The sequence below is a fragment of the Heterodontus francisci genome, chromosome 4 (assembly GCF_036365525.1).
Source record: "Heterodontus francisci isolate sHetFra1 chromosome 4, sHetFra1.hap1, whole genome shotgun sequence".
NCBI classification, from domain to species: Eukaryota; Metazoa; Chordata; class Chondrichthyes; order Heterodontiformes; family Heterodontidae; genus Heterodontus; species Heterodontus francisci.
Window position 1 is genome coordinate 82,180,292 of NC_090374.1, and position 20,237 is coordinate 82,200,528.

The 20,237-nt window shown below is 41.1% G+C and overlaps 1 protein-coding gene across 3 annotated transcripts in view; it reads left to right on the forward strand.

Annotated features, from left to right (window-relative positions):
• macir (macrophage immunometabolism regulator) overlaps nucleotides 1-18,675 on the forward strand; it is a 32,400-nt gene extending 13,725 nt beyond the window's left edge. For 2 of the 3 annotated variants that reach the window (XM_068029777.1, XM_068029778.1), the window contains exon 2: nucleotides 16,584-18,675. In XM_068029777.1, coding sequence (XP_067885878.1) covers nucleotides 16,606-17,229 — 624 coding nt within the window. In that variant the 5' untranslated portion in view covers nucleotides 16,584-16,605 and the 3' untranslated portion in view covers nucleotides 17,230-18,675. Of the gene's footprint in view, nucleotides 1-14,225; nucleotides 14,587-16,583 lie in introns of all 3 variants that reach the window. The other variant, XM_068029779.1, reaches the window with a different exon arrangement.
• Nucleotides 18,676-20,237: the final 1,562 nt, after the last annotated feature.

Genomic DNA, 20,237 nt, shown 5'->3' on the forward strand with positions numbered 1-20,237 from the left:
GATTGCTTCCAATTCTGCATGTTGGCCAGGTTAAGAAGAGTAAGCTTTAGAAGGTCAACATGTGACTGCAGGGCTGGTGTAGGAGGAAAGGGTTCATAGTTTTGTGGTATGGGAAGGCTATAAACGGAAGGGATAGCCTTCACCTGAATCTAAGTGGTACTCTTGTTTTGTGGAGCTGGTAAATAGAGGAATGGAGGGATATTTAAATGACTATGATGGGTGAGAGGAAGTTCTGTTTCTGAAACTAGAGAGGCAGAGCAAACTTAATAAAACTATTGAAACTGAAGCAGAGGTTTAGCTGACAGTTACAAAAGATATGGAAGAAGAACAGCAATAATGGGTGATTTTAATTAGCAAAAAGATCAGTGGATCAGCAGTGGGAAATCTAATATGGTATGTATAATGTACAAAATAAATATATTCCTATAAAGTAAAAAGGAGGTACAACAACGAATGGAATTAAAAAGGAGATTGAGTCATTTGGGAATGAAAAGGGGTGTCTGCTTTGCACTATGAAGGTAATATGGAGATATTACATAATTGTTTTTGACTAAAGATGAAAGTGAGAATGTAGGCGTATTGGAGTAGAATCTGGAACAATTGATGAGAGATAAAGGTCAAAAAGGAATTGTTTTGGAAAAAGATTAGTGTAATTTGATTGGGCCATAATCCTATACGTTCTTCTTTTTCTTTTGGGCCTCCTTATCTCGAGAGACAATGGATACGCGCCTGGAGGTGGTCAGTGGTTTGTGAAGCAGCGCCTGGAGTGGCTATAAAGGCCAATTCTGGAGTGACAGGCTCTTCCACAGGTGCTGCAGAGAAATTTGTTTGTTGGGGCTGTTGCACAGTTGGCTCTCCCCTTGCGCCTCTGTCTTTTTTCCTGCCAACTACTAAGTCTCTTCGACTCGCCACAATATACGTTCTAAGCCTTTTAAAATTTGTTCTTGTGATGTTAACAATGCTGGAAAGGTAGTATTTACTGCCCATGCCTAGTTGCTCTGAGTGCATTAAGAGTCAACGACACAGTATGAGACTAGAGTCACATGTAGGTCAAGCCAGGTACAGGTGGCAGGTTCCTGTCTCTGAAGGACATTAATGAGCCAGTTGGACGTTTACCAACAATTCTGCACATTTCATAGCAATTTTACTGGTGTCAAGCTACAAACTAACAGATTTATTGAATTTAATTCAGACCATGGCAAGTTGTGAAAGTGATCAGATTTCTGTTATGTATCATACCTGTGTTGAAAAGAAGTCAAACAGGAAATAGCAAAGGTTCTGACCACAATTTTTGAATCTTCCTTAAATATGTAAATTATGCACAGAACTGGAGAGTAGCCAATGTAACGCCCTTGCTTTAAAAAAAGAGAAGGATAAACCAGGTAAGTCTAGACTAATCTCTCTAATGTCCATTGTGAGAAAATGCTTAGAACCCATAATTTGAAATCACATTAATACACATTTAGAAATGCATAAGTTCATCAAAGATAAGCAGCAAGAATTTTTTTTTAAAGAGTAGTGTTTGACAAATTTAGTTTTTTTTTTGAAGAAGTGAATAATTGGATAGATAGAGGGAAAACAGTAAAGTATATGGGATTTCAGAAGGCATTCAAAAATGTTTATTGCAAGAAAAATTAGGTGTATGCTATAAAAGGAATGTAGCACCATGGATAGAGAGTTGGTTGGCCACAAAACAAAGAAAATTAACTGTTCAGCTCAGAAAAGGGTTATAAGTGGTCACTCTATGCCTTCACTTTTGTTCTTGGTGTATCTTCAGATGAGTTACACTTGGATGCAGGAAACACAGCCTCAAAATCTGCTGATATAATAATATGTTAAGCTAACAGGAGGACTAGAAAAGATTTTAGGCAAATATAGGTAGTTTAGTACAAGAGAAAGACAGGTGGTAGATGCAACTCAAATGAATAAGTGAGATAATTTTGAGAGAAGAACAGGGAATGGGAGTATACGCAAAATGGAAAGACACTTGAAGGATGTGTGAATGAATAGAGATAAAGGTTCAAATACATAATTCCTTGAAAGTGCAGGGAAATAAAGCTATATAAAAGGGTGAGTAGAATTTTATATTTGGAAAAGTAAAATAAATAATATATTTATACAAACCACTGGGTAGGCCACAATTGGAGTTGTGTCTGCACTTTTGGGTGCCCCCGAGAGAAAGTACTTTAAAGGCAGATTGAGCATACAATGTAGCTCCAAGAGTATAATACCGGGATGGGAAATATAGTTAAGAGAAGAGCCTTGAGATATTGGGCTTATTTTGAGTGAACAAAGAAAGCTAAAATGAGGTTTAGGAGCTTTTAAAAATTTATGAAAAGTTTTGATGGGGTGAATAGGGAAAGACTATTGCCTTTGGTTTGGAAGTCACTTACAAGGGTTAATTTAAAATTCTCTCCTAGAGAGTGAGAAGAGAACTCGAGAGATGTCTTTTGTTATGAACTCTGGACTTTGTAATATGATTAGGGGGAGACATTAGCGCAGTAGTCGTGTCGCTGAACTGGTAATCGAGAGGCCTGGGCTCATGCCCCGGGGACACGGGTTCAAATCCCACCATGGCAGCTGTTGGCATTTCCAGTAATGGTGCCGTGTAACTATTATCAATTGTCGTAAAAACCCCATCAGGTTCAGTAATATCCTTTAGGGAAGGAAATCCGCCATCCTTACCTGGTCTTGCTGACATGTGACTCCAGACCCACAGCAATGTGGTTGACTCTTAACTGACCTCTGAAATGGCCTAGCAAGCCACTCAGTTGTCAAGGATTAGAATTAGAACATTACAGCGCAGTACAGGCCCTTCGGCCCTCGATGTTGCGCCGACCTGTGAAACCATCTGACCTACACTATTCCATTTTCATCCATATGTCTATCCAATGACCACTTAAATGCCCTTAAAGTTGGCGAGTCTACTACTGTTGCAGGCAGGGCGTTCCACGCCCCTACTACTCTCTGAGTAAAGAAACTACCTCTAACATCTGTCCTATATCTATCACCCCTCAACTTAAAGTTATGTCCCCTCGTGTTTGCCATCACCATCCGAGGAAAAAGGCTCTCACTATCCACCCTATCTAACCCTCTGATTATCTTATATGTCTCTATTAAGTCACCTCTCCTCCTCCTCTCCAACGAAAACAACCTCAAGTCCCTCAGCCTTTCCTCGTAAGGCCTTTCCTCGTAAGACCTTCCCTCCATACCAGGCAACATCCAAGTAAATCTCCTCTGCACCCTTTCCAAAGCTTCCACATCCTTCCTATAATGCGGTGACCAGAACTGCACGCAATACTCCAGGTGCTGTCTCACCAGAGTTTTGTACAGCTGCAGCATGACCTCGTGGCTCCAAAACTCGATCCCCCTACTAATAAAAGCTAACACACCATATGCCTTCTTAACAGCCCTATTAACCTGTGTAGCAACTTTCAGGGATTTATGTACCTGGACACCAAGATCTCTCTGTTCATCTACACTACCAAGAATCTTCCCATTAGCCCAGTACTCTGCATTCCTGTTACTCCTTCCAAAGTGAATCACCTCACATTTTCCGCATTAAACTCCATTTGCCATCTCTCAGCCCAGCTCTGCAGCCTATCTATGTCCCTCTGTACCCTACAATATCCTTCGGCACTATCCACAACTCCACCGACCTTCGTGTCATCCGCAAATTTACTAACCCACCCTTCTACACCCTCTTCCAGGTCATTTATAAAAATGACAAACAGCAGCGGCCCTAAAACAGATCCTTGCGGTACACCACTAGTAACTAAACTCCAGGATGAACATTTGCCATCAACCACCACCCTCTGTCTTCTTTCAGCTAGCCAATTTCTGATCCAAAGTTCTAAATCACCTTCAACCCCATACTTCCGTATTTTCTGCAATAGCCTACCGTGGGGAAACTTATCAAATGCCATACTGAAATCCATATACACCACATCCACTGCTTTACCCTCATCCACCTGTTTGGTCACCTTCACGAAAAACTCAATAAGGTTTGTGAGGCACGACCTACCCTTCACAAAACCGTGCTGACTATCGCTAATGAACTTATTCTTTTCAAGATGATTATAAATCCTGTCTCTTATAACCTTTTCCAACATTTTACCCACAACCGAAGTAAGGCTCACAGGTCTATAATTACCAGGGCTGTCTCTACTCCCCTTCTTGAACAAGGGGACAACATTTGCTATCCTCCAGTCTTCCGGCACTATTCCTGTCGACAATGACGACATAAAGATCAAGGACAAAGGCTCTGCAATCTCCTCTCTAGCTTCCCAGAGAATCCTAGGATAAATCCCATCTGGCCCATGGGACTTATCTATTTTCACACTTTCCAAAATTGCTAACAACTCCTCCTTGTGAACCTCAATCCCATCTAGCCTAGTAGTCTGAATCTCAGTATTCTCCGCGACAACATTTTCTTTCTCTACTGCAAATACTGACGAAAAATATTCATTTAACGCTTCCCCTATCTCCTCTGATTCCACACACAACTTCCCACTACTATCCTTGATTGGCCCTAATCTAACTCTAGTCATTCTTTTATTCCTGATATACCTATAGAAAGCCTGAGGGTTTTCCTTGATCCTATCCGCCAATGACTTCTCGTGTCCTCTCCTTGCTCTTCTTAGCTCTCCCTTTAGATCCTTCCTGGCTAGCTTGTAACTCTCAAGCGCCCTAACTGAGCCTTCACGTCTCATCCTAACATAAGCCGCCGCCTTCCTCTTGACAAGCGCTTCAACTTCTTTAGTAAACCACGGCTCCCTCGCTCGACAACTTCCTCCCTGCCTGACAGGTACATACTTATCAAGGACACGCAGTAGCTGCTCCTTGAATAAGCTCCACATTTCGATTGTGCCCATCCCCTGCCGTTTCCTTCCCCATCCTACGCATCCTAAATCTTGCCTAATCGCATCAAAATTTCCTTTCCCCCAGCTATAATTCTTGCCCTGCGGTATAAACCTGTCCCTGCCCATCGCTAAGGTAAACCTAACCGAATTGTGATCACTATCACCAAAGTGCTCACAAACATCTAAATCTAACACCTGGCCGGGTTCATTACCCAGTACCAAATCGAATGTGGCATCGCCCCTGGTTGGCCTGTCTACATACTGTGTCAGAAAACCCTCCTGCACACACTGGACAAAAACTGACCCATCTAAAGTACTCGAACTATAGTATTTCCAGTCAATATTTGGAAAGTTAAAGTCCCCCATAACAACTACCCTGTTGCTCTCGCCCCTTTCGAGAATCATCTTCGCTATCCTTTCCTCTACATCTCTGGAACTATTTGGAGGTCTATAGAAGACTCCCAACAGGGTGACCTCTCCTCTCCTGTTTCTAACCTCGGCCCATACTACCTCAGTAGACGAGTCCTCAAACGTCCTTTCTGCCGCTGTAATACTCTCCTTGATTAACACCCCACACCCCCCCCTCTTTTACCATCTTCTCTGTTCTTACTGAAACATCTAAATCCCGGAACCTGCAACATCCATTCCTGCCCCTGCTCTACCCATGTCTCCGAAATGGCCACTACATGGAGATCCCAGGTACCAACCCATGCTGCAAGCTCACCCACCTTATTCCGGATGCTCCTGGCATTGAAGTAGACACACTTTATACCAAGTTCTTGCTTGCCAGTGCCCTCTTGCGTCCTTGTAACCTTATCCCTGACCTCACTACTCTCAACATCCTGTACACTGGAACTACAATTTAGGTTCCCATTCCCCTGCTGAATTAGTTTAAACCCCCCCGAAGAGCACTAGCAAATCTCCCCCCCAGGATATTGGTACCCCTCTGGTTCAGGTGAAGACCATCCTGTTTGTAGAGGTCCCACCTACCCCAGAAAGAGCCCCAATTATCCAGGAAACCAAAACCCTCCCTCCCTACACCATCCCTGCAGCCACGTGTTCAACTCCTCTCTCTCCCTATTCCTCGCTTCGCTATCACGTGGCACGGGCAACAACCCAGTGATAACAACTCTGTTTGTTCTCGCTCTAAGCTTCCACCCTGGCTCCCTGAATTTCTGCCTTAAATCCCCATCTCTCTTCCTACCTATGTCGTTGGTGCCTATGTGGACCACAACTTGGGGCTGCTCCCCCTCCCCCTTAAGGATCCCAAAAACACGATCCGAGACATCACGAACCCTGGCACCTGGGAGGCAACACACCAACCGTGAGTCTCTCTCGTTCCCACAGAACCTCCTATCTGTTCCCCTAACTATGGAGTCCCCAATGACTAATGCTCTGCTCCTCTTCCCCCTTCCCTTCTGAGCAACAGGGACAGACTCTGTGCCAGCGACCTGTGCCCCATTGCTTACCCCTGGTAAGTCGTCCCCCGCAACAGTATCCAAAACGGTATACCTGTTGTTGAGGGAAACGGCCGCAGGGGATCCCTGCACTGCCTGCTGGTTCCCTCTCCTTCCCCTGACGGTAACCCATCTACCTACTTCTTTTACCTGAGGTGTGACTACCTCCCCATAACTCCTCTCAATAACCCGCTCCGCCTCCCGAATGATCCGAAGTTCATCCAGCTCCAGTTCCCTAACGCGGTTCTCGAGCAGCTGGAGTTGGGTGCACTTCCCGCAGATGCAGTCAGCAGGGACACTCTTGGCGACCCTTACCTCCCACTATTCTAAATTCCCAACAAATCTACTGAAAAACCAAAAGGGTCAAGGGTAACAAAGGATGGGCAACAAATGCTGGCATTGAAAAAAAAAACAGTTTTAAAAACCGTGATATTTAAAAGTTTAAGATGAAGTCGGAGAAGTAAGATGACCTTACATCCACTGTGCTTAAGGAGAAGACAGAAATTTTGGTTGCGAGAACAATGGAGAACACAGATCAAAGACTTTTTTTTGAAAAACACAGACTGCAGGGGTATAACACCTGAAGAACTACGGGTTTCACCCTCCCGGACTTTTGGATCATAAGCAAGGAGTCGGTGATTCTGAGGATGCAAATGTGCATGGCAGCTGTGTGCATCTGGGAACAATGGCTGGCCCAAGTGGCTCTGTGAATCCCGACTTCTGGACTTTGCATACTGGAGAAGGATAATGAGCTATCGACTTTTGATTCCAGATAAATTTAACAGATTTTGTGAAGGCAGACAGACTGTACAGAAGACCTGCGGTAGCAGCCTCAGAGTAGACTGTAAGGAAGACAGCCAGCAGTGGCAGCCTGAAGAGAGAGAGAGAGAAGAACACCTGCTTTTGAAAGCCTGATGCAGTGAAATGCTGTGAAGACTTGAACCTGTTTTGAAAGTTCAAATTTGCGGAGAAATAAAAGACCAACAGGGATCACCAGAAATCGCCTTATTCCGGACGTCCAGTTTGAATGTGCTCGCAGAAGTGAGCAACATTAACTTTAAGAAATGTCTGGCAGATCAAACCCATTGCAACTGGGAGGAGTTTGGGACTTTTAACTGTAAAGAGTTTGCCATCACGGAGGACTGTGTAATGTATGAGTGTGGTGTGAGAGTTTCAGGTGTTTTAATAAGTAAAAAATAAACTTTCTGTGCAATTTGGAGTATCAGCTACTTACAAAGTACTATTTAGTTAATGGGAATTTCTTTTAGTTATTGTAATAAGTCTTAACGTGAAACACTGAGGTCATAATAAATTGGGGGCTCGGGTCTGGGATGCGAGGCTGTAAAATGGGTGCATTAGAATTTGCTGGAATTTAAACGGACAAGATTTCACAATTACCTTTGCTATACTCCTAGAGAAAAGTCAGCATGTCTACTTTTAATACTCAAGCCTTTGCAGAGAGAGAAGATTTGACTCTCAAATGACTTAACACAGTTAGCAGTAGATGCGTTAACAGCTGTATCAGAGCAAGTGGGGGTTAGTTTAAAATCAAAGCTAAAAAGGCAGAAATTGTTGAAATGTTGACTCGGCATTTTAACATTAAGGAAGAAAAGGCTTACGAGTTGGTACCAGAGGCTTACAGGCAAAATTTCAGGAGTTTAAGAAAGGAACAGGAATCAGACATTTATGATATTTCATCGTTGGTATCGGTCTATGACGATTGAACAAGATTTTGAAAGCCCTGGGGAAGTAATTCTAATTGAGGAATTTAAAAATAGTATCTCTTCAGGAATTAGGTTCCATCTGGAAGAACATAAAGTTGGTCAAAACAAGGAATACCGCAGAAATGGCAGATGATTACGAATTGACCCACAAACAGGTCCCAATTTGGAAACTTTCAAAGAAGTTGGAAAGATAGAGAGTAGATAACGAGAAGAGATTCAGTTTTAGTGAGAGGAAATGGGCAACCCTCAGAGTGGTTAAAAAATAGTTGGGCGACTAGGGTTCAGTCAAAAGGAATAACATGTTATTTGGTAAGAAAAGAGGGCATGTAAAATCAGAATGCTGGAAGCTGAAGGCCAAGGCAGTAACTATAGTCGGTTTACCAAAAGCCTGTCCTGAAAGGGATGCCCCCATAGGTGGCAGTGTTGACAAGCCAGTGACTTTGGCGATGTTGGAAAGTGAGCAGAAATGTGCTCCCCTGTGTACTAATGAATGACCTTCAAGTCCCTGAAGGTTATATAAATTTTATGTTTGGGGTACAGTATCCCCATATTTATTAAACAAGGCAGGCAAGCCGATTGTGCTGCTTCGAGATGCATGGGAAACTCGGTCATTAATGATAGCAAAGGATGTAAATCTTTCCCCCAAATAGTGCTATGTATGTCATGGTGCGGGGCATTGAGGAGGGTTATTTATCCGTTCCATTGCATAAGGTTAATTTGAAATATGATTTAGTCACCAGTTTGGTAACAGTGGGAATCATCCCAGATTTGCATATTGAAGGGGTAGATTTGTTACTAGGGAATGACTTAGCTGCAGATAAGGTATTGGCATCTCTAATAGTTTTGGAAAAGCCAGTTGAGGTTGATGAAAAATAAGTGTTGCTGGAGGAATGTCCTGGAATATTCCCGGATTGTGTAGTGACAAAATCCCAGGATCATAAGATTAAAAACGAGAAGGATTCAGGTGTTTGGTTGGCTGAAACTTTTTCCAAAGATTTGGATGGGGATGTTGGTGAAAAAGACTTCAAGGCTAACAATGGTGAATTGTTTAGCAGGTGGTCTTTGAGGCATTACAGGCGAACCTTAAGTTTATCTCAAACGGTGTGTTCTGAGGCAGAAGCTGAAAAGGTCCCTGAGTGCCATTATATTAAGAATAACATTCTAATCCAAAAGTGGAGATCTTTCCAGAGGCCCACTGATGAGGATTGGGCTATAGTTCATCAGGTTACTGTTCCCCTGGGGGTACCGTAGTGAAATTTTGAGAATTGTCCATGAGATCTCAGTGGCAGGTCATGTGGGTATTCGAAAGACTCAGACTAGGATAAGAGAGCATTTTTATTGGCCAGGCTTGCATTAGGATATGGTTGAATTTTGCAGAACATGCCAGGTAGTTGGGAAGCCACAGCCTTCGATTAAGCCAGCCCCATTGATACTGATACCTGCTTTCGATGAACCGTTCAGTAGGGTTCTTGTGGATTGTGGACCCTTATCCACAGCTAAGTCAGGTCACAAGTTTCTCCTAACCATCATGGATTTGTCAACTAGGTTTCCAGAGGCCATACCTTTGAGAAAGATCACAGTGAAAGTTGTGATTGAGGGGTTAATTCAGTTTTCACTAAATATGGATTGTCAAAAGAAATTCAGTCAGACAAGAGGTCAAACTTCATTCCATGCGTATTTCAATAGTTCGAGTAATTTGGGAGTGAGAGTTCAAATTGTCCACTTATCACCCGCAGTCACAAGGTGATTTGGAAAGATATCACCAAACCCTAAAAAGTATGATAACGGCTTATTGTTTTGAGTATCTTTATTATTAGGAGAAGGAGATATCATTTTTATTATTTATCACCAGAGGGACACCAAATGAGTCCCCTGGTTTCAGTCCATTTGAATTGGTCTATGAGCATGAGGTTAGGGGTCCCCTTAAAATCATTAAGGTGTGATTGTTAAGCAGAGGAAGATACCCTCTTGGATTGTGTCAGAATTTTGAGAAGGAGTCACAAAAGCTTGTGAGATGGCCAGAAAACATATCAAGCAAGTGATGAAAAACCCAAGCAAAGGCAGTTTGCAGCTTGGAGCTGTTCGTTTTGTTGCTCTGTCTGGAAACCATTGAAAGCTGGGTTCAATGGGCTTTACTTCACTAAGAGCAAACTTAGTGAGGTGAACTAATTGGTTAGCACCTCAGACAGATGGAAAAGGCAAAGGTTGTGTCACATGAATATATTGAACAAGTACTGTCTATGAACGTTGTCAGCTGGTAAATGTATGTCAAGTGACAGAAGAGGAGATTAAGGATAGTGTTACTTTTGATGAACTAGAGAAAGGGGCAGAGACTGAGAATTATCACATTAAGATTTCTGTGGTGAAACTCGCAAACACAGAAATGTTAGAAAGTTTAGAGACAGCTCTACACTATATGGGCTGGATTTTGTGCAGCCAGCAGGGCTTGGTAAACATAACTAGCAAAAGAAGTACTCCACTATTGAGAGGGAGGTTTTAGGACTCATATTTGCTCTTCAGTATTTTGAAGTTTGCATCAATAATGGCCAAGGGGGAATAACCATTTCCACCGAACATAATCCATTAAGGTTTTTGTTCAAAATCACGAATGCCAGATTATTTCAATGGAATTTAATGTTACAACCATTTACCCTAAAGATTGGACATGTTGCAAGAAAGAGCAACGTAATTGCTGATGCTCTATTGTCACGGAACTGTTTCTTTTTCTCCTCTGTTTAAAACAGTGTGCCTTTAAAACTGAACACAGTGTGCCAGCAGCTGCACCTGTTACCTAGGCCACAGCAGGAGAGAGAGAGAGGAGATCACATGGTGTACTGTAACTTTTAAGTGTGGATAAAGACTAGCTTCAACCGGTTTGAATTATAGAGTTCAGCGAAGCATGCTGTGAAGGAAGAAGCTGTCTATTTCTCTTGGCAGAAAAACTACATTGAGTTACAGGTTGTGTTATTGTCTAAGGAGAGACAAAAACCTAGAAAAAGAACATTTGCCTTCAAGATTGACTTGTTTGTTTGTGTTTGCTGGAATTCTCAGTAAAGTTTCTACTGAAAAACTACCAATTTTAGAATCCAAACAGACCTGTGGCTATACTTCTTGTTAAAAGAACAGTGTGATGCCTGCTGCAACCGAAGTGCTTTGAATGCCTGTCTGTTATAGACTGTCAAATTCGCCTGGAATCTTTGAGTGGCATCTAATCTAATCTAGGACACCTCACCAACCAGGAACGTAACTCACTCGGACTTTCAACCCAGCTACTTATTTTATTCCTAAGAAATACTACTTTTTAAAACCAATTAACTGTTGTTTTTTGAGTGTATGTGCGTGCGTTAGGGTTAAGAGAAAATAAGTTATAACGTCTTTAAACATAAGTTTATCTTAATAGTTAATAGATTTAGTGCATTAATAAATAGTTAATATGTTGTTTAAAGATACCTGGTCTGGTCTGTTTTATTCTGGGGGTTACGAAAGTGTTTAATTGGCTAATTTCTGGTAGGTGGGAAAACTTTAATATGCCGCAACCTGTGGAGTATTGGGACTGAATTGACACTGCATTACTCCCGCTTCGTTCGTAACGTTATCCAGAATTTAAAGGAGGGGTATAATGGAGGAAAACAACTCCAGAATTATAAAATATTGTTATCTGTGTAAAATGTTAATGAAAATGTTTACAACATTATATATGATTATGTAAGAAAAGTCATTACATAGAACAGTACAGCACAGTACAGGCCCTTCGGCCCACGATGTTGTGCCGAACCTTTAACCTACTCTAAGATCAAACTAACTACCGACCCTTCATTCTACTATCTTCCATGTACCTATCCAAGAGTCACTTAAATGCCACTAATGTATCTGCTTCTACTACCACCGCTGGCAGCACATTCCACGCACCCACCACTCTCTGTGTAAAGAACCTACCTCTGACATCTCTCCGAAACCTTCCTCCAATCACCTTAAAATTATGCTCTCTGGTGATAGCCCTTTCCACCCTGGGAAAAAGCCTCTGGCTATCCACTCTATCTATGCCTCTCATCATCCTGTACCCCTCTATCAAGTCACCTCTCATCCTTCTTCGCTCCAATGAGAAAAGCCCTAGCTTCCTCAATCTTTCTTCATAAGACATGCCCTCCAGTCCAGGCAGCATCCTGGTGAATCTCCTCTGCACCCTCTCTAAAGCTTCCACATCCTTCCTATAATGAGGTGACCAGAACTGAACACAATATTCCAAGTGTGGTCGAACCAGGGCCTTATAGAGCTGCAGCATAACCTCGCGGCTCTTAAACTCAATCCCCCTGTTAATGAAAGCCAACACACCATACGCCTTCTTAACAACCCTATCAACTTGGGTGGCAACTTTGAGTGATCTATGGACATGGACCCCAAGATCCCTCTGTTCCTCCACACTACCAAGAATCCTATCTTTAAGCCTGTATTCCGCATTCAAATTCGACCTTCCAAAATGAACCACTTCACACTTTTCCAGGTTGAACTCCATCTGCTACTTCTCAGCCCAGCTCTGCATCCTGTCAATGTCCCGTTGCAACCTACAACAGCCTTCCACACTATCCACAACTCCAGCAACCTTCGTGTCATTGGCAAACCTGCTAACCCAGCCTTCCACTTCCTCATCCAAGTCATTTATAAAAATCACAAAGAGCAGAGATCCCAGAACAGATCCCTGCGGAACACCACTGGTCACCGAGCTCCATGCTGAATACTTTCCATCTACTACCACCCTCTGACTTCTATGGGCCAGCCAATTTTGTATCCAGACAGCCAACTTTCCCTGAATCCCATGCCTCCTTACTTTCTGAATGAGCCTACCATGGGGAACCTTATCAAACGCCTTACTAAAATCCATATACACCACATCCATTGCTCTTCCTTCATCAATGTGTTTTGTCACATCTTAAAAGAATTCAATAAGGCTTGTGAGGCATGACCTGCCCCTCACAAAGCCATGCTGACTGTCTCTAATCAAACCATGCTTTTCCAAATAATCATAAATCCTGTCTCAGAATCCTCTCTAATAATTTGCCCACTACCGACGTAAGACTGACTTGTCTATAATTCCCAGGGTTATCCCTATTCCCTTTCTTGAACAAGGGAACAACATTTGCCACCCTCCAATCATCCGGTACTACTCCAGTGGACAGTGAAGACGCAAAGGTCATCGCCAAAGGCGCAGCAATCTCTTCCCTCGCTTCCCGTAATATACTTGGGTATATCCTGTCTGGCCCCGGGGACTTATCTGTCCTCATATCATTCAAAATTTCCAGCACATCCTCCCTCTTAACCTAACCTGTTCGAGCATATCAGCCTGTTCCACGCTGTCCTCACAAACGACCAGGTCCCTCTCACTAGTGAATACTGAAGCAAAGTATTCATTTAGGACCTCCCCTACCTCTTCCGACTCCAGGCACAAGTTCCCTCCACTATCCCTGATCGGCCCGACCCTCACTCTGGCCATCCTCTTGTTCCTCACATAAGTATAGAACGCCTTGGGATTTTCCTTAATCCTACCCGCCAAGACTTTTTCATGTCCCCTTCTAGCTCTCCTAAGTCCATTCTTCAGTTCCTTCCTGGCTACCTTGTAACCCTCTAGAGCCCTGTCTGATCCTTGCTTCCTCACCCTTAAGTAAGCTTCCTTCTTCCTCTTGACTAGCTGTTCCACATCTCTTATCATCCAAGGTTCCTTCACCCTACCATCCCTTCCCTGCCTCATCGGGACAAACCTATCCAGCAATGAATTTTCTATTTCTAGGGGAGAGGTGTTACGAATGCTGGACGTTGTAACATAATTGTTTTAAAAACCATGATATTTAAAACTTTAAGATGGAGTCTGAGACGTCAGGTAACCTCACATCCACTCTGCTTAAGGACAAGACTGAAATCTTTGTGACCAAGACAATAGAGAACACATATGAAAGACTTTTTTTTGAACAGAGACTGCAGGGGTTATAACACCTGAAGAATAATGGGTTTTGGCCTCCCAAACTTTCAGATCTTAAACAAGGAGTCAGTGATTCTGAGGTTGCAAATAGGCATGGCAGCTATTAACATTTGGGACCAATGGAAGGCCTAGGTGGCTTTGTGAAACTAGACTTTGCATATTGGAGAAGGGCAATGAGCTATTGACATTTGATTCCAGATAAATTTAACAGGTTTTCAGAAGGCGAAGAGGCTGTATCGAAGACCAGTGGTGGCAGCCTCAGAGCAGGCTATAAGGAAGACAACCAGTGGTGACAGCAGAGAGAGAGAGAGAAACACCTGCTCTCAGAAGCCTGATACAACGAAATGCTGCAAAGACGTGAAACTGTTTTGAAAGTTGAAGTTTGCAGAGAAGTAAAAGACCAACAGGATCGCCAGGAATCGCCTAATTCTTAGATGTCCAGTTTAAATGTGCTCTCAGAAGTGAACGAAGAGGACATTGACTTTGAGAAAAGTCTGGGAGATCCAACCCATTGCAACTGGAAGGAATTTGGGACTTTTAACTGCAAAGATTCTGCCATCAAGAAGGACTGTGTAATGTATAAGTGTGGTGTGAGGGTTTCAGGTGTTTTAATAAGTAAAAACAAAACCTTTCTCTGAAATTTAGATGATCAGCTACTTACAAAGTACTATTTAGTTAATGGGAATTTCTTTTAGTTGTTGTAATGAGTTTTAAAATGTGAAATCTTGCCGTGTAATTCTTTAAATTGGTCTGGGGGTTCATATCTCGTGTTTTTAACTTTAATGGTCTCGCTGAGGTCGTAACACTTTACACAGATGGTTGTTGGAGCATGAAGTGCTTTGCCACACGATGTCATTGAGGTATTGATTATTCTATCTTTTCTAGAGGGATAGAATTGAAAAGCAGATAAGATATGCTAAACATGTATAGAACCTTGATTAGACCACACTTGGAGTACTGTGAACAGTTCTGGTCTAGTATTATAAAAAAGGATATAGAGGCACTGTAGACATTGGGGAAAATGATTTTCTGGAGTGAGAGGGGTTAGACCTGGTGGGAACAGGCTGGGGCTCTTTTTCTGAAGAAAAGAGAAAATTAAGATTAACCTGGTAGAGGTCTTTTAAGATTATGAAAGTGTAGACATAGAGAAAATGTTTCCACTTGCAGACAAGACTAGAACTAGGGGCCATAAATAAAAGATTATCGCTAATAAATCCAACAAAGAATTTAAGAGAAACTTCTTTACCCAGAGAGTGGTTAGAGTGTGGAACATTTTACCACAAGGGGTAGTTGAGGCAAATAGCATAGATGAATTCAAGGTGATGCTAAATAAGCACATGAGGGAGAAAGGAAGCAAGAGATAGATTGATTGGGTTAGATGATCGTCATGCTTTGTAATCTTTTGAGGGAAAATTTAATCAATATTTAAAGCAGAGGAGGATACAAGGCAATGGGGAGAGAGCAGAGCAGTTAGATTATTTTATATTTCTCTAGCAAATTGGTTGCACAAACACAGTAAGCAGATTGGCCATCTTTTGTGCTGCACATTCATGCAGAAAATTTTCTGTGCCTTTATGCTTGGCCCACCAAGAAACCACTGACCCTGCTAATGTTTGTGGGATCAGGGAGATTGGCCTCCAGCGATGTGTAGATGCATGCGTGTTCCCTGCCCAGTTATGTTGATGTCAAGAAATTGTATTTGTAATTAGCACAACAGTACTTATAATATCATTTGAAAACAATTCACCTAATTATAAACAGAAAATGCTGGAAATACTCAGCATGTCAGACAGAGAAACAGACTTAATATTTCAGATCAATTCATTGTCCCTTAGTGCTACCTGCCCATTTAAATGTGAATTAGACTCTCATTGCCTGGTTTCTGTTACCCAGACATATGCTCACACTTACAAATCCAGTTTCAGCCATCTCTATTTTGCGAAGGACAGTAAAATTAGTTCACCGTCTGCACAAAAAAGATAGAGACAAAACCTATTTATTTTTTGGTACTTTAAAGTGCTATAAACCAACTAGGCTTGAAGCAAAGGAATAAACTGTTATTTGTAGTTCTGGGATGATATTTTGAATTATAAAATGTTTATTCAAACAGTGCAGATTGACAGCCCTTTTACTGAGACTGAAGGACCAAGCTTAACCACCACAGTAAAACCATGCACACCCAGAGTTTGCTTGAATTTTCACATAAAATATTCAAATCATCTAAGTTAGATAAATCCTTGGAAAACTGATCAAACTGCTATGGATCCTACATCTTTAAACATTGGTTAAGATTGTCTGCAGAATCAGATGTTCTATTGTGATTGATTTGCTCCATTATGCCTGTGACATTGAGTTTGTATTCCAGTGCTCACCCACATGTTTAAATACTGCTCAGCCTTTTAAAGAGATTAAGTAGCAGTCAAGGTAGCACAGCTGAAGTTTAGCGAATTACTGATTAAACGTTTATGGTCTTGCTAAGAAGTATGGTCAGAGCCAAATTTTTAAACCTTGTGTAACTGTTATACTTGTTTTCTGTTAGTATTGTAATATGTGTTATGTTGTACTTTAGTCTGACAGCTGCCAATTTCAGAATGGAGGTGGATCTCAGTGGTATTTCCAGGGCAGCCATGCCTGTCCTGTCTGCGCCTGCTGTAGAAGTGAACTCTCTGGGTAAAACGGAGCCAGAGAAACCTCGCAGCTCCAGCACACCATGCTCTCCAGTCAAGCGGACAGTGTCTAGCTATCAGATTCTTCACATGGACACCAACTACTTAGTTGGCTTTACTACTGGTGGGGAACTTTTAAAGTTGGCTCAAAGATGGTCAGGCAGTGAGGCGGGTGCAGCAGAAGCTTTGCCCGGCCAGCATACTAAGCAACAGGATGTTGGATTGGCTAGAAGTTCTCGAATCTACAGAACCAAGAATCGATACTATCAGCCGTATGAGATCCCAGCTGCAAATGGGAGAAGACGAAGGCGAATGCCAAGTTCAGGGGAACGAACCGTCAAGTCATTGTCCTTTGAACCCAACAGATGTCTATGTGGCCCTTTGCCAGTTTGCCTCATTAAGGGAAAGAGGGCCCAGTCAAAATCCTTGGATTACCTAAACCTAGATAAAATGAATATTAAGGAGCCAGCAGACACAGAAGTACTACAGTACCAGCTACAGCATCTCACACTTAGAGGGGAGCGTGTCTTCAGCAGAAATAAAACTTGAAAAGAAAATACATTGCTTTATTCAAGATGTACACGAAACAACACTGGGCTTATGGAAGTCAGTGGCGTACTTGCCTGAATTTCATTGTGACTGATGGGAGTTGTGAACTGGACAATTTGACAGTTGATAGTTAACTTTCTTGATGGAATATTGATTCTATACAAACTCTGCACCAGGCCACAAAATCAGTGCTCCTTCTGATAGGAGTAATGTGGGTTAGATAGTGTAGGTGGAATATGTTACAGTCCAGAAAGATTAAAAACAATGTACTCCAACGTTACTGGTAAATGGTTAAAATGGATTTCACTTTTGTTATGGCAGGAATAATATGAAATGACTGAAGTACAGCTAACCGTTGTTTTGTAGCAATAATAATCTAATGTCAAAAGTCATCTTCAGTTTAACTTTATTTCTGCATTTTATTATTTAGAGTTTAAATGAGTACTAACTGCATCTACTTCTATTATTGGAAGGCATTTGATATTTGATCTAATTCAATAAACATAGCTGTACAGGTCCTATTCAATAAAAAAGATTCATTTTAAATTAACTATATTTTGCAGTTATATAAAGGTTCAAATAACTCTTGTCTGCAGTTTAAACTGATAAACATTTGATCTACTTCAGAAGGCAACTATTCTTTGACACGGAATCCTGAAGGGGATCATTTTCAGAATAAAAGTATGAACTTTTGACTTCGATAAACTTCAGTAGACCTAGCTATATTAACCCATTCCTATGTTAATCCAGAAACTTCATGAACTTATTACTTTTCCAATATGGAAGAAAAAAAATGCATGCTTTTGTTGTGGGGGCAGGGGACCTTCAAGCTTCCTTCTCAGAATCAGTTTGGATCAGCGCATGATGTGAATCAATAATTGAAGTAAACATTTTAGCTCTGTGTCTTGCCTTCTAATTTAATACTAATATTGATACAAATTTTATAGTCAACGTATTGCAGCTATCAGATGTAAGTTAACATTTTACAATTCTTACTGCTTTCTCAATGTTTGTGTTTTTTTGCAAATGCTCTGTATAATCCAACTGACTTTTTGAGGGGAAGTGCTGAACGCAATGCAGAATTTCTTATGGTGTCCTTTGACACTAATCTACAGTGCTGCAGCAAGTTTTCAAATGCAGCAAAAACAGCAGCAAAGCTAACTATTTGATTAACTCTTTCCGACCCAGCCATTTCACAATTTTCTGTTATTTTCCAGCGTCGAGTACAATTTAAACATAAGGGAAGGTTTCTCTTGCTGTACTAAACTGACACTGGTCAAATGTTTGGAACATATGTCTGATCCATCTTCAGGATCTTACAATGGTGCCTATGTTTAAATAAAAAACCCTGCATATATTTAAATTAGTTGTGGTTAACTGAGAAACATTTATTTTCTATGTACCAGTGAAGGTGAGTTTATAAAATGGATTGGGAGGTGGGAGGGGGGGGGGGGGGGGGGGGGGGGGAAGAAAGGGAAATCTTCTGTATTTGCCAGAAACTCTTCAGAAGCTATTAATATAGTTTTAGAAAACTGAATATCCAGATAGTATTAGATGTAGGAAAATGCCACACAACTAAGTTACTGGAATTAATTGTTCCCTTCAATTTTCCAATGGAAATTCAAGTGTTTTGGGAAGAAGAATATAAAAAAAATTCTTGAACTAAAATTACATTAATACAACTTTTTAAAATTTGCATTTTGTTTTCATCAGTCCTTCAATGCTAACAGTTTTTGTTTAAGTCTGAAGTTGTCAGATGGTCAATTGTCCATTGAAGCTAGGAGGTGACTGCTTTAGTTTTAACTGTCCTTTATTCATAGTTTGCATTGTTTAGCCAACTTTGCCAAGGTTGGCCTTTTTGTGTTTGGTTTCTTGGCAACCCATGTAACTTTTCTTTATAGCAACCTGGTACAAATAGGCTGACCTGTAATGATTTAGCATTAAAATGCAAAGCCTACTAGTGGAATTTGAAATACTTTATATGGTAGATGATTGATTTAAACTTCTCTGGAGTCAAAATATTAAAGGATCCAATGTTGCCTTCAGAAATTGCAGGTTAGAATTCTAGGTGTGATTGTTTGAAACACAGGGACTCACTGAGGGAACATGTTGTAGAAGCTTCTGACCTACTTTTGATGCCCAGTAAAATGTTTCCAGTTTTTCAGCGTCAATTTGCTGGGACATCTGTCCTTGTTTTCCTTTTGCAGCTGCATCATTTGCTAAAGGTTCTAGTCGATTAAAAATGTTCATTATTAATGAACCAGTTACACTGTCATAATAAAAACCAAATAAATGCATGGTTGAAACACTGATAAATATGACATATAGTCAGCAGCAGTGGTACATTTTCAAATGTCAGTTTTTGAATTGCTAACAAACTCTGCCAGTAACCTTAAAGGTTAATCTCATTCGGTGTTCTGTTAGATTTTAATTTTATTTTGTTCTGAAGTAGAAATTGTTCTGAGCCTAAAAAAACACAATAGCTGTAGACGATTGATGTACTTGATTCTTTTCATAGCTTGCATTTAATTTAAAGAAAGCCAAATGCAGAGATCAATATAATTTCCTTTTTTGTTTCCAGGCCTCTGTCCACATGTAAGAATATTGCTCATGTTGCCAACACACATTTCTGAATGGCAGGAATAATTTTTGATTTCTTTATTAATCCCTCATCTCTGATATTGCAAATATCTTGTATAATCACTGGCAATATTATCAAGTAAGGAAGAGCTTGTATCTAAATACTGTGGTATTATTATAGACAATGACCTCTGAGACTGAAGCATCTGCTCAAATGTAGCACTAACACAATAAAGCTGTGTTTCTAAAATCACATTTTAATTAAACAAAAACATCCATCTATGCTCTGCCCTGTGGAGAGCACTTAATGGCTTTCAAAATCTTTATGAAGGCAACTAACTTTTTTATTCGCCTGCACTGTTCAGAATCTTGATGTTGGGCTGTTGGAGACTAAATATTTTTGCTTTAAATTAATTGTTCAATATCAG